Source organism: Haplochromis burtoni, unplaced genomic scaffold, assembly GCF_018398535.1.
Source record: "Haplochromis burtoni strain Fernald_Lab_line unplaced genomic scaffold, NCSU_Asbu1 Contig_8, whole genome shotgun sequence".
In the NCBI taxonomy this organism is placed as follows: domain Eukaryota; kingdom Metazoa; phylum Chordata; class Actinopteri; order Cichliformes; family Cichlidae; genus Haplochromis; species Haplochromis burtoni.
In genome coordinates this window covers 3,181,302-3,195,904 of record NW_024582369.1, presented here as the reverse complement: position 1 = coordinate 3,195,904, position 14,603 = coordinate 3,181,302, and the positions used below count along the sequence as shown (strand labels likewise).

General features: G+C 40.3%; 1 protein-coding gene across 2 annotated transcripts in view; it reads left to right on the top strand.

Annotated features, from left to right (window-relative positions):
* The first annotated feature begins 6,708 nt into the window (after window positions 1–6,708).
* fndc4a (fibronectin type III domain containing 4a) overlaps window positions 6,709–14,603 on the top strand; it is a 38,626-nt gene continuing 30,731 nt past the window's right edge. The window contains exon 1 of one of the 2 annotated variants that reach the window (XM_042226563.1): window positions 6,709–7,236. Coding sequence is in view for 1 of the 2 variants with exons in the window: in XM_005914384.3 (XP_005914446.1) it covers window positions 8,666–8,741 (76 nt within the window). In the remaining variant the exon portion in view is untranslated. Of the gene's footprint in view, window positions 7,237–7,906; window positions 8,742–14,603 lie in introns of those variants that run through there. The other variant, XM_005914384.3, reaches the window with a different exon arrangement.

The window sequence follows — 14,603 nt, the reverse complement described above, 5'->3', positions numbered from 1 at the left end:
CATCCATCACATTTTCGCTCTATATCTTAGCAGGGGGGCAGATGAAGACAGACACGCAGTCACAGAATGGCTCATGCTGACTTCACAAAAAAGCTACAATGCTTCCTTGGATTCACCAATTTCTGCTGCTGCATCTGGAACTACAGTCAGGTAGATTGGTCCCCAGATTCCGAAACGGCCTTTTACAAATTGAAGGAGCCGATCACCTCAGCAGGCTTGCTGGTCTCTGTTTTTTCTTCTTTAAAATCTCCTATCGCCCAGGTTCAATATATATCAAGCCAGATGCTCTCTCATGCCAGTTCTCAGAAAATGCAGTCAGCTGGATCAGCTGGACAAATCCTGCCGGCATCCTGTACTGTTCGAGCTCTAACCTGGGATTTGGAGGAGACCATCCAGCGTGTCCTGTCAGACGACCCTGACTGACACCCCATCGCTATGTTCCTACCACAGCCTGTTCCACTGTTATCCACTGGGGGCACACTGTTACTTTGCCAGTCACCCTGGGGTAAGTAGAATGTGTTTTCTCAGACTATTTCTGGTGAGACACACTCAAGAAAGATGTCGAGAAAGATGTCTCAGGTAGCAGCCTGCACAGTCTGCACCTGAAACGCCAGGAAGAGCAGCATGCAACTGCTTCAGCCTAAAATGGTAAGCAGTCATCTCATCAATCATGGACAGATTCTATAAAGTAGCACACTGCATTGCTCTCCAAAATCTAGCCACTGAATTTGATATAAACAAGATGAAACTATGGGTCAATCTTGCCTCTAGTGGTGTAATAGTGTGGTGGATATGACATACTTTGGGCCCTTTAGTACCAACTGGTGATCATTTAAATGCCACAGCCCACTGATGCCTATTGATCCTGTTTATCTCTTTATGCCTTCAGTGCAGACATCTTCAGATGGCTGCTCCATTACGATAAGGCACCATATCATAGAGCTCAAATCATCTCAAAGTGGTAAACATGTCATTACACTCTAATAGCCTCCACAGTCACCAGATCTCAATCCATCAGAGCACCTTTGTGTTGTGCTGTGATGGGATATTCACATCATGAATGCATAGCCAACAAATCTGCAGCACCTGTGCGATTCTCTCACATCAACATGGACCAAAGTCTCTGAGGAATGCTTCTAGCACCTTGTGGAACTGCCATGAAGGACAAAGGCAGTCCTAAATGATTCCTGTTTCATCAGAAACGAGGCAAACTGTCAGAAACTATTATCACAAATAGCTTCCATATCCTGTATCTTTTTTTGGAGCTGTACTTTTCAAAAGAAGATACAGGAAATGTTTGTGGTGTTTACCAAGAAAACACCTACTTACCAAGAGTGGTGTCAGTTAATATAATTCACAGCTGTTATCTCATGACAGTGTTCTAAATATAAATATAACTAAATGTATAAATATAACTAGCTTATTAATATAAGCTGAAACTGGATGACTTGCCTGTGTAAATGAAACAGTGATGCATCGCTTCTTGAACTGCACCCACACAAGAATCCCTTGTATTGACTTTATTGATAAAGTATTATTATCATAAAAGAATTGTCTTCTTAGAATCCAATTTTATATTATTTTCATAGAAAAAATGTTTTTAAAAACAATGATAAGGTTGTATGCTAAAGTAAGAACCATAGCAGTGGCAACTGTGAAACTGCAAAGGTACAGGAAACTATGTATTGCAACATCGACATAAATGACTTCTAGGCAAGTGATCTAAGTCTTCCACTCATAAATGCACATTATTTCCATTACATTTCAGTCACTCGAGCAGTCTTCTGCACTGTTCATGACCTAGACAATTGATATATTATGTAACAGCTCTGATGAACTCTGCTGAAAGTCCATTTGGCCAGTATAGTTTTTAAAAGTGTCACATTTTTCAGAGTGTCTGAGTGAGTGAGATTGCTTTCATGCATAGTAAAACCATGTGGCATATAAGGCTGTTACTGCTGATGTCAGTGTCCTTGAGAAGGACTCTATTCATATTTTCAATGATCTGGAGAAGAAAAATCCACCTTTTCTGTCTAAATTGGAAGCTAGTATCAGGCACCAAAAAACATTTTTATAAAGGGGTTGGGAGAAGAAAAGAGAGCAGCTTGTGCTTTAAAGATCTACACAACAAGCTGACTCAAATAAAGGCTTATGCACAGACCACTGCTGTTAATGGAATTTTCTTTGATGAAGCCAAAAACAAAAGAAATGGGCACACAGGGGGTAAAATTTATGACTGTCTGCTTCCTTTCTTTGGATTGACTGGGACGGATTTAGGAAACCATCTCCTAGATTTATTATTTTTCCTGATATATGAGTCTGTGTCAATTAATTTACTGTAGGAAACAGTAAAACCATGACGCAAAAATATAACCCCACCCACACCAATGTACAGACGTATTTGGTAACTGTGCACTGTGGACGTGTTCAAGGGCACCAGTAACTACAGGGAAATGTAATTATATGTGCACTGGTGCAATAAAAAGTAGTAAAGGATCATGTTGGATAATGTTGGCCTGAAATGTAACCACTTAATGTTCTCGCAGACTTTCTGCCTGTACAGGAGCATTATTCTAGAGACCGATCACCTCTGGGAGCATCGATAGAATAATTAACTCCTAATAAGTACATACACATTTTACTGGAACGTAAAACACTCACATTGCTGTCAACTTACAGTATGTAATGTGATGCATGGCATCTTAATTTATTCAAAATACAGTGCAATGCCAGTGTTCATCTTTAAACCCCTGCTGTCACCATATCTGTTCTCTTTAAGGATTGTATGGTTTTTATTTATGTATATAGACAGCTCAAAAAATAAAATAAAATGAAATAAAGAAACACTTAGAAAGTGTTGGATGGACTGAAACATAATGTCCTTCTATTAGACTTAGGTCAGGTGATCATTGGTTCCAATCAGTGGTATCAGTTCCTTCATCCTCCAGGAACTGCCTGCATAATCTCGTCACATGATGCCAGGTATTGTCACTCACCAGGAGGAACCCAGGACCCACTGCACTAGTGTAGGGTCTGACAATGAGTCAGCCCAAGGATTTCCCCAACCTAATGGCAGTTGGGGTGCCATCGCCTGTGGAGGTCAGAATTTCCATGGACATGCCTACCCACACCATCACTGACCCACTACCAAAAAGGTCATGTTAAATGATGTTGCAGACATCTCCATATCTTCTTCCAGACCCTTTCATGTCTGTCACATGTGCTCAGGGTGAACCTGCTGTCATCATGTCATCTGTGAAAAGCATAGGGTGCCAGTGGAGGACCTGCCAAGTCTGGTATTTTAGGGCCAATTGGGCTCCACGGTCCCTATAAGGCCCACGAGAGGTTTTTGGGTCCTCAGGCCATCATTATGAAGTCTGTTTCTGATTGTTTTGTCTGAGACATTCAAATCTGTGGCCTGCTGGAAGCCATTCTGTAGAACTCTGGCAGGACTCATCCTGTTCCTCCTTGCACAAAGAAGCAGGTACCAGTCCTCTTGATTGGTTAAGGACCTTCCACTGCCCCATGCAGCTTTCCTACAGAAACTGATGTGCCATCCTGGAGGAGTTGAACTACCTGTGCAACCTCTGTAGGGTTCAGGTATCAGCTCCTGCTACCACTAGGCACACTGACACTAGCCAAACGCAAAACTAAAGACAAAACAGAAAAGATGCAGAGGGAAAAAATGTCAGCAGCCTCCACCTGTAAAACCATTCGTGTTTTGGAGGTTGTCTCATTGTTGCCACTCTAGTCCTGGTGTTCATTTCATAAACACTAAAACAGCTGAAACTGATCAACCCATAGGTTTAACAGACATGCTATACTCTGATTATAGTGTTCCTTTATTTTATTTTATTTTATTTTATTTTATTTTATTTTATTTTATTTTATTTTATTTTATTTTATTTTAGCAGTGTAATTGGTTTTGACTGGCGTCCCAAAGAACATACTCTAATAATGTGAAGAAAAAAACAACAAGACGGAAATTGCATGCAATATTTATGGGTTGTGTTCCTATTAAGTATTATTAATAGCATTCAGCAATTTACTACCACAGCTACATAGAGTGTTTTGTAATGTCCTTTTACAAAATAACCATTAACTTTAGAACTGCTTCATACCCAAGCCAAAAAACTTTTAATGCATAGCAATATTTCTAATATTACACTTCAAGTATCTGAAAATAACCTGGCGGAGCAATAAAGAGTCTATGTCTGCTGTCATTTGTTAAGTCCCTGACATCTCATTACTCATAAAGTCCTTTTACTGGCCACTGAACACCAAGCAATTAACACTTTAAGTCTTCCTCGTGTCAAGTGATGCTTTCCTTTAGGGACTTTAAACCCCGGGATGCTAAAGAGATGCTTCCTGAAAGTTTTATTCAACTAAATGTAGACCTAATAGCACAGAGAAGAATTCAAAGTAAAGAGGAGGAGAGAGAGATAAATAGGTTTCAAAAGGGAGCCAAGGTGTGAAGTGACCTTCTACCTTTAAAAGGTTCTCTGCATTTCATGCATTTATTAAAATGAGCCTTTTAAGACACCACCTGCATAAAAAGATGTTTTGGTTACGTGAAGGTACAAAAATACTGCCAGAGGTTTGTAAAAGCCATTTTTTCTTTCTTCAGAGTATAAGGAATGAATCTCAGTGAGTTTACCACAAGTTCGGAGAGTAGACAGAAAACAGTCAACAGTTCATAATGAGTTTGAAAATATACACTAAGAAGCAGTCAGTGTGAATGACGATCAACAAGACAAATGAACTGTGAAGTTAGTTATTAAAGCTCAAATAGTATTAAAATGGTTGCCTGGGTCTGATTTTGTAGGGTTTTTTTTTTATCTTCATTGTAACCTATAAGCAAAAGAATCATCACTACAAAGTACGGTTTCATTGTACAGCACATACATTCCACCAACTGAGTTGCCAACACTGATCTTCACCTCATAATGTAATCATTCACAGTATACTGTAAATTTTAATTTACATTGGAAATGTGTACAATGCACTCACAGTGAATTTTTCAAGTTTAAGCAAGAAGATAAAAACAGTTTAGAGCACTTAATATATTAAGTCCAACATTAGTGAAGTCTAGTCAGAATTGCAATTTTAAACAACTAATTTGAAAGTAATTTTGAAAAAATATAAAAATATTTTGTGGTTAACAAGAGTCCCGTTTACTTGTTAAACCATGACGATTGACTGCCTGGAAAATGGCAAGTCAAACTCATACTTGCACATTTCAGAAATCCACAGAGATTAATGAAAACACAGTTTGATTTTCACCTTTCTGACTGACGCTGCTCATCTGAAAAATGAATTTACACCAGTGGAGGTATCAGTGGAAGGACAGTATGACAGTGAAGTGTGAACATTTTTGGTGGCATAATTTGTAGATGGGGCCCAAGTCACACAAAAACAGGCTTAGTTTGCACAAGTTGGCACTGGTTACATAAAACAAGTCACAAAGCATGATTTCATTTCACCTGTGATGGGTTAAAGTCACTACAGGAGACAGTAACATTTTTTAAAGGCAGGAAGCTACTGCCATAGATTAAATAAAATCCAAATCACCAAGTATTAAACATTCAACTGTTTGGGATCTAATTCCTTTTATTCATTGTCTCCTGTTTTCAGATGTTTTTTTTTTTGTTTTGTTTTGTTTTGTTTTTTGCCTGTCCCATTTGGATCTTTAGCCATCAGAAATGTTGTCTGAAGGCCAAGAAAGATGCCAAGCGGCTATTTTTAGATGTTTAAAAGTGAATCTAAGTGAAGCTTGTGCTGGAATGTCACTCTGGATTTTATAATTTTATTTGAGATCCATTTTAGTGGACTCGAGCAGTGGCTCGAGATTGATCTTGGGATAATCTTTGATCAATCTCTGTCTTTTGACTCTCATATTAAATCAGTGACCCACTCCTGCTTCTTTCATTTAAGAAATATTGCCAAATTTAGGACTATTGTCTCCAAAGCTGAACTGGAGATGTTTGTCCACGCCTTCATCTCCCCCTGGTTAGACTATTGTAACACACTCTTTTCCTGTCTGTCTAAGGCTTCCTTAAATTGCCTCCAAGTAGTCCAAAATGCTGCAGCAAGGCTTTTAACCCACATTAATAAATTCTCCCATATCGCTCCCATGTTAAAATCCTTGCACTGGCTTCCAGTTGGGTAGAGATATAAGTTTAAAATCCTCACTTTTGCATTTATGTCTTTACGAGGTGAGGCCCCCACCTATATCACTAAGCTTCTCCAACACTCTCCAAAGTGGATTGTTTGATCCACTAATAGTGGTCTTCTATCTTTTCCACGGAGGGAGATCACACTTTTCAAACTCTAGCTCCAATACTGTGGAACAGTTTACCTCCCCTGCTATGCACCATCAACTCTGTGGCTTCTTTTTTTTAAAAAAAAAAGCTTAAAACACATCTGATTAGACAGGCATTTGGGTAATGTTCGTGTGTAATATGTAGTGCTTTTATACTTCCTTTATATTGTTTGTTTGATATGATTTTACATTCTCATGTGAAGCACTTTGTAATAGCTTCTTGTCTTAAAAAGTGCTATATAAATAAATTTTACCTCCTTACTTACTAAATAAAGGCTGCAGGGGGGATTTTGGGGGGTAAAGAATAGAAATTCCCAGCATAGCACAGTAAGACACAGCTTGGTGTGAAGCAGCATCTCTGTCTTCTCTGAAAATTATGTAAAAGACTCTAAAGGAGGTTTGGTACATTGTTTACAAATCACTGCAAAACTATCCTGACTTCCAGTCTTACACTGAAGCTGTAATAGTAGATAGAACTGGTCTGAATAAACTAATCTTTACATCTATAAAAAAAAACTTTTTTATTACACTATAGAGAAAAGAAGTTAAGCTTGATGCAGAAGCTGAAAAAGAAAAACAACAGCACACCTCTGCCTCATCACAGAGTCCTCAATTTTACCATCAAACATCTATATTTATATTGACTTTCATGCTGAGGGAACATTCACAAAAGAATACAGTCAATACAGTGAGTGCTAACCACAATAGACCCACTTTTCTGAGCTCTCATGAAGATAAATGCCGGCCACAAATAGACAGCTGTCATGGCAACTCCATATCTAATATCTAAAACGTCGCATCCGTCTGCTCAGACTCACAGAAAACTGGACACTAAAAGGTTAAGAGCGCTAATTTAGTTGGCAGAGTTATGAAAAAGAATTAAACGCACGATTACGTTTCGAGAGGGTACGTGAGTAAGTGTTATTTTACTTCTTTATTCCTAGTAATTGAAAGATTTGCCACCCGTCCCCTGCTTTACAGTAACAAGAACCCAAATATTTGATGACTTCTTGCCTCTTGTCTGAATAAAGACCGCAGTAGCCCTGCGTGCGGCTGGCAGATTCCCCGTAGATAAGCAATCTGCCTTGAAACGCTCGTCCCATGAGGCAATGCACTCAGCTTATCAACGTGATTCATCTTCCTGATTGTTTGGCGTGTCTTAGGGCGCTGTGCAGTGTACGGTGGGTGAGAGGCACATCGACCTGCTGCAGCTGGATGGTGGAACGAAATGCTAATCATCCGGTATTTATGATCAGCGGTTTAGTGCATGTGAAAGAACGGGAGGACAGGCTGTCTGTCCCATTGTACTGCCATTCACTCACTCCCCTGTTGCTTCCCTCACAGCACAGGCCAGCCTATTGCGGTAAACATTAGCCCCTGGCACTGCTGCTGAAATATTAAAGCATCTGGAGGAGGGTGTGCGCGCACAGGTAGGCGTGCAGCTGCTCCTCTCCTCTGATGACACGTGGAGGATTAATCAGTGCAATGCGCGCGCTTCGGCAGAAGAGCTAAGTGTTAGGAACATCGCTGGTCTCATTGGCTACTTGGAGAGAGCGAGAGGTGGGGGGGGCTTTTAAAAAAAAAAAAAAAAAAAAAAAAAGGTCCGCAGGATGACCAGCCCCGCGTGCCGTGCGTGAATAAACACGTACAGGTCCGAAGCTGTAAACAGTTCAAAAAAAGAAAGAAAGAAAAAGAAGAAGAAGAAGAAGAAGAAGAAGAAGAAAGAAAAGAAAAAGAAAAAGAAAAGAAAAGAAAGGAAAAAAGAAAAAGAAGATAAGGGGGGGGGAAAAAACCTTAGAGCGTGAGGGCTCGGCGGAAACTGGAAAACTTAGGCGCTGTCCATGGTGCTGAATTTGAATAGCCCCTCGCTGTCCCCTTGGGCCGTGGGGGGACCGGCGACCCCGCTGTGAAGCATCACATTGTTCGGCGACCTGCTCGTACCTGAGCTCACCGGATGATCGATGATCCGGAGGTCGGTGGTGATGGTGTACGATTTCAACCGCCAGCTTTAGAAGGACAGCAGACTCGGTCTCGGTTCGCACGGGAACATGGATGAAGGACTTGTGGGATTAAAAACCCGAATGAAGACAACATGTCTCTGAGGACGCGGCTCGCTACGTACTTTCACAGGTTATCTGTTTACTGACCAGATCGAGCCCGATTCAGCTAGAAGCAGCAGGAGGAGCAGGAGCTCATTCACTCATCCCTCCATTCATGAGAGGAATTCCAACACGTTGCAAAAAAGATGAACTGCTGTAATTTAGTAACCCTTCAATAATAGGAGATTTGCATTAAAAAAAATATTAACATTAATCTAAGAAGAGCAAATACATCCACCAAGGCATGGCTCGTCTTCTTGTTTTTGTCAACTCCGTGGTCCTGTTGCTTTTTGGCAGCGATGTGTTCTTGGTGGGAGCAAGTAAGTATGAGCCTCTCAAGCAGACTCAAATTAATTATTGTGCCTTCTTGTAGCCTTGTAAAATGCGCCATTACTCAAACTATTACAGCCCTTTGGAAGGGTTTACGCACCTCAATCCCACAACTCATTCATATACATCAAATACGTGCTAAAATACGATTATGCCGTTGCATCCAGCTTATAACACCTGTTTAACCTGCTGTATGATCTGGGCCTTACATTATCACTATTCTTACCTTATTTACTATCTCTAAATCACTAATAAAACCAGATATAGTGTTTGCAGTGTTTTAAATATACCTTTGGTGTTTTGAATAGCCTGATTACAGATAAACAAAAATCAAACCAAAAACTATTTTAACAAGTCTATCAAAAGAGCACATTCTTGTTTCCCCTCTACTCAATTTAAAGGTAATATTATGTGCAATTCTACTAAAGACAATTCAGTTTAGCCTGTTTTAATTAGACATCCAAATCCATACATTTAATTTCACTACAACAACACTAGTTGCAGAGCCAATGGCGCCTTAAGTTCAATGCAGCAAAGAGACAGATCACCAGTGCATAAACTGTGGTTTGTTTGCATTCTTTCCATTGCGAGGTCCGCTTCAGGCTTAAAATGTATGAATCCTTGCTATTTCTGCCACAGAAGTCTCCTGAGCCTCTGTATGCATGCATCTACAGTATCTCTGTCTCTTTATCTGTCTACCTCTATCACTTTCCCCCTCGCCTCTCAAGGGAACTGAGTCCTACATGTGATAGCGCCTTGAGAGAATCAGATTGGCACTTCACGGTTTCTGTGGGTGGGTGTGCTCTGCCTGCCTCAGACACCTATTCAGAGCTTCTTTTTTTTTTTTCAAATGTTTTGTGGCTGACATGTGACGCAAAAAGGCATCTCTGATCTCTGTGGAGTTTGCCCAGAGCGTAAGCTTGTCACTGCTGAACACATAAATGTTACACTCACAGATACAAATGTGGCGGCTGCTCTGAGGTTTAAAGTAAATTGAAATAAATGCTGGATTCATTACCGCCAGTCCAGACTAAGCTAGGAGAGTGCTGGATTCAAAGTCATTTAGAAGAAGGTGTGACTTAATTTTATGATAATTCGGTGCATGGTGAGGGTATGGAAAAGGATCATTTCAAGTCACTTGGAAGTCCAAATGAAAATGTGTATTTATGGCAAATGTTAGTGTAATACAAAGGCTCTGAAATTTATTTTTCCTTCATTTTCATGTCTTATTTCATCTGGGCCAAAAGCTTTTTCTGCAGCTTGTTAAAAACCGGTCTTGAAAGTAACGCATTAAACTCATCACTGCTCTTCCAAATTTTTGAGAAAATTCCAGCACTTTCCAGACAAAACCAAAAGTGAGATGCAGTTCTTCCTTAAATCAATCAGTACAAGCATCCACACTCAATTTCTGTCATTCTAGGTGATATAAAAGACTTGAATACTAGTACCTACGTTAACATTCACACACAAGCTAAAAGCAAGCACATTAGGAAATAGATCCCACATGAGCGTCAGACACTAAACAAATGTAAATGAAAACTTATTGGATTTACTGGCTTGCCGGGCTCATATCATCCTTCAAATTGGCAATATGCTGTTCATAAACCTGGTGACATATTCATGACAAATAGATGTTCTCAGTTACAGATGAATTCATTAGTATGAAAGCCAATATTTGCCCATCTTGTCATAATTATCTGCTGTGACACGGTATTTATTTTAAACAGACACACACACATAACGAGGGGGAAACGCAAGGTAGATTTTCAGCGGGTTTTTGTGTGTCACTCTTGTCTTGTTCAGATGTCTGCAGAAACCAGTAAACACCCACTGTTGGTGCACATTACACTTTGAGGCGGATAAAGTGATGTCCGCTTGAAACTGAAAAGGCTCAAGGTTGGGCCAGTGATTATATTAACCTTAGAGCGGTGCCGTGTCCCATCTGGTCTCACTGCCATTTCACAGCCTCTGGATCTGCGAGTAATAACACAGAGGGTACCTACAGTAAGGAAAGGGGCGCTAAGAGGTCCTACAGTCAAGGGGATCTGAATTGTGGAGGAAAAGACGCAGGAGCTAGCCAGGCCCGCTTACACACATAACCACTTCAGACTGCTGTGGCAAAACTAAATAGAGAAGTGGATTGAAGCGAAAGACTTAAGATCACATCAAATCACTGCTCCCGCATGACATCATGTATGAGAGAAGAGAGTCTCAGAAAGAAGAGGATTGAGAGTGAAACAAGAGGGAAAAGGCATTCGCAGGTAATACAGGGATGCACGGTGCTGCAGCGGAAATAAAAGCAGCACAGCACTGCTTAAAAGCTCGATAGCAAGCAATTTACAAGCAGAGGAGAACATTTAGACTTCCCATGACTGACTCTGAAATATGTCCTGATGAAGCCATTTGAAGATTGACTGGACAACACGTCAAAATCGGAGGCTCAGTTCTTCCCTTTATTTATGTCAGCAAGAGTTTAATTTTACGAGGGAGGTTGACATTATAAGTATTAGATAAGGATTAAACTATAAGCAGTCCTTCAAACTGTCACTATCTTAGAGGTAATTGAAATGTGACTAATAATAAAGGAACATTAAAAAAAAAGCCATTTTTCTGCCTTTAAATGTATTTTTACCAGTAAACAGATCAGTCCCCCTGGACCGTTTATGCCCTCTTAACTAAACACAAATTCATGTTAGGCAGCTTTTAAAGTAGCAGCAGCATCAGTGTAGACGTTTACATAGAAAGACTGCAGAAAACATCAATACAGTTCAATTGAATTCATTAAAAAAATGTGGGAAGAATGGAAAACCACCATAAAATAGGTCAGATATTGTGATATCCAGCTGTAGCAGATTTTTTTTAATATATGGTCATTTCATGAACCTTTTACAAAATAACATTAATAGATTTAGAAAATCTCTACACATGGGGAACAAAGCTGAATATCTACAATGAGCGGCAGTGATCTTCAGGCACTCAGACAGTGTGTTAAAAGCAGTTATAACTCTGTAGTGGACATCACTGCATGGGCACAGAAACACTTCCAAAAACACACGCGATCACTACCCAATTCATCTATTCATCAAAAAATGGAAGTTAAAACTCTTGTGTGGGAAGAAAATCAGATATAAAAAAAGATCAGAAAAATGGTCCAGTGTAGGAGCTCATTTACATTTAGGTGAAACTAGGTTTGAATTTGTTTACATTCTTTTTCGAGCTAAAGCGGAGAGAGCATCAGTCTTATCAGAACACTTGGAGGACCACGCCTTCAAACACGCCCCCTCTGGGTCTTTTCTTTTATATATGCTCCCCCCCAAGCTGTTTGTTCTAATTTTTGTGCCCCAAAAATTAGAACAAACAGCTCTCTCCTTGTTTTCCACTCCCTTCACTTCTTCACTTCTCATTAGTACATGGGGATCTGCCAGGCCCGGGAGCCGCCTCCAGTCCCCATCGAGGTCTTCCCCAAACGGCAGCTCAATTCTTGATTAAGCCATTCACGACTGTGTTAATGGCATAGATAACTTAACTGAAGCTCAAGTTATCAATGAAGGAACCATTAATGTTGAGTGGCACAAAAAGATTTTGAAGCAACACAACACAAAGCAACACAACCAGACAACTCTTTTTTCCCCCAGGGAAAGCATTGCTTATTTCAGCAAAACAACAACAAATCTCATTTTGCACACGTTCAATCACAGCGCTGTGATAAGACAGTCTGGGGTCTGACCGGGGACAGACCTACAAAACACTGTTGAGGAGATGAAATCCCTTTTCAAGGCATAATAGGATAATGTCTTATTCCCAGCCTTAAAAATTCCCGTATTCCAAATATTGTCTTGTGTTGACAGACTCAAATCTTAAGATTTGAACTATAAAATGTTTTAATTTCAACATTTAATATTTTGTCTTTGTATTAATTTCACATAAAGACGCAGTTTAAAATACTTCAAAATCACTGAATTTTGTTTTTATTTTCATTTTTCACAGCGATCAAACTGTTTTGGTTTTTGTTTTTTAAAGTTGACTAAGTAAAAGCATAATCTCTCATTTTCCACTTCCAAATTCCTGTTTAACCATTGTGTCATGCTTATGCATTCCTGGGATAAAAAGCATCATAAGCTGTCTTCATACAGTAAATCTGAACTTTTATTTTCTGACCATAAAACATATCCAATTAGTCTTATGGTGTAAAGCATGAGCAGCCAATAAGAAAACAGGCAGTTCTGCTTCGCAAGCAAACATAGAGGTCAAAATAAGAGATGCTGCCCCTTTATCTGGCTCCGATAAACTCAACCTGGGCTCATTTCCACACGGCTCATCAGCCATTCAAAGATCCACCAGCCTTTTCTCCATGTCTGTGTGTGCACTCTGGTTAGATGGGGCACTAGCTAATGTGCTCTGCTTTGGCTATAAGCTATGATTCATCCTGGCAGTGCTCCCACATCCCGAGAGGGATGTACCTATTGCCTTTTTATTTCAGATCTTACATAATGCATTCCGTTGAGTGGGGCTTACCCCAGCCACGTGGCAGATAACAAGTACTGAAGTCTCTGCCATGACAATCATTACTGCAGTGGAGAACATCAAAGAAGCTAGAGGGGATCATTTGAACTTCTGGGCTGCACATTAAACACAATGCTGTCTAATAAGCCAGCTGTGATTCAGTTTTATAAATGTAAACACCTATTTTGTTTATTTAGTCTTTCATATGATTGAATAGCAGTTTTAAATGTAAGCATTTCAGCAAATCCTTCATTTATAATGCCTCATGCTTCAGGTTTAAATATGCGCGTCCCAGTCAAATTTGCAAGTAATGGATACGGCACCTTATAGGAAGCGGGCTTTCACGTAGTGCATTACATTAGCAATGATTCAAGGCCTGATTGCCCTTTACTGTCACGTGCTCCATCATCACCAAATGATCCGCAGACAGAGCATCATGGATACGAGCTGTTTCTTTGCCCATGCGCGACTTCGTGTGACCCTCGTTACCTAAAGGACAATGAGCTAAAGAGAAATGAACACGTCCCACCTGGGATGAATGCTGCCCCCTGCTTCTGGCGAAGGCTCACTTTAGGGCACGTGCTGATGGCAATCAAGCCTTAATGGTCTGTCGCTCTGTTAACAGCGGAGTCAAGTGTGACCTCGCTAAACAACGAGCACAGGTAACTCTGCTGCAACAACAACTGAAGCTTCTGTGGAGCTTTTTTAAAAAGGCGCCATTACTGTCAGTCAGTCCCAGGATGTTGGGATTTAATTTGAGTGATGAAAGATTTGAGCATAAATATGACATATTCGCAGTCAGAAGACAATTAAACACTGTCACAACAGAAGGTCGTTTGAACCATGATTGTACATATATATATATATCTACAACATCCTAAAGGATTTCCAAAGTTCAAAGAAAATCAAAAACTATACAAGACTTTCTGTCAGTCTTAACACTGCATAGCCCCTTCTTACATAAAGTTGTTCTCATTACATGGACAAAATGAGGCAGATATAACCTCCAAACCTCTTAATGCCTGTGTTCCCCCCCCCGCCCCTGACTATCTCCACAGAACATTAATTTCCTCTCGCGCTTTCCATCACAGGGGTAAGAATTAGCCCGGTCCCTTGTTCAGCTCATTCACTCCCTTCCACAAACCAATCTGAGCGTGTCATGAGCCAGAGAAACCGAGCATTATGCTCGTGATTGACCCTGACCCCCATGTGCCACGTAGTGCCATGGGAGCTAGGGCAGGGAGACTGATAACTTTGTCTGACCCGGGCTCCATGGATCCACCTCAGTGTCACCTTTTGCACAGAACAGAGCGACTGTTGCTGATTCTCTCAAAGATAAAATAGGAGGC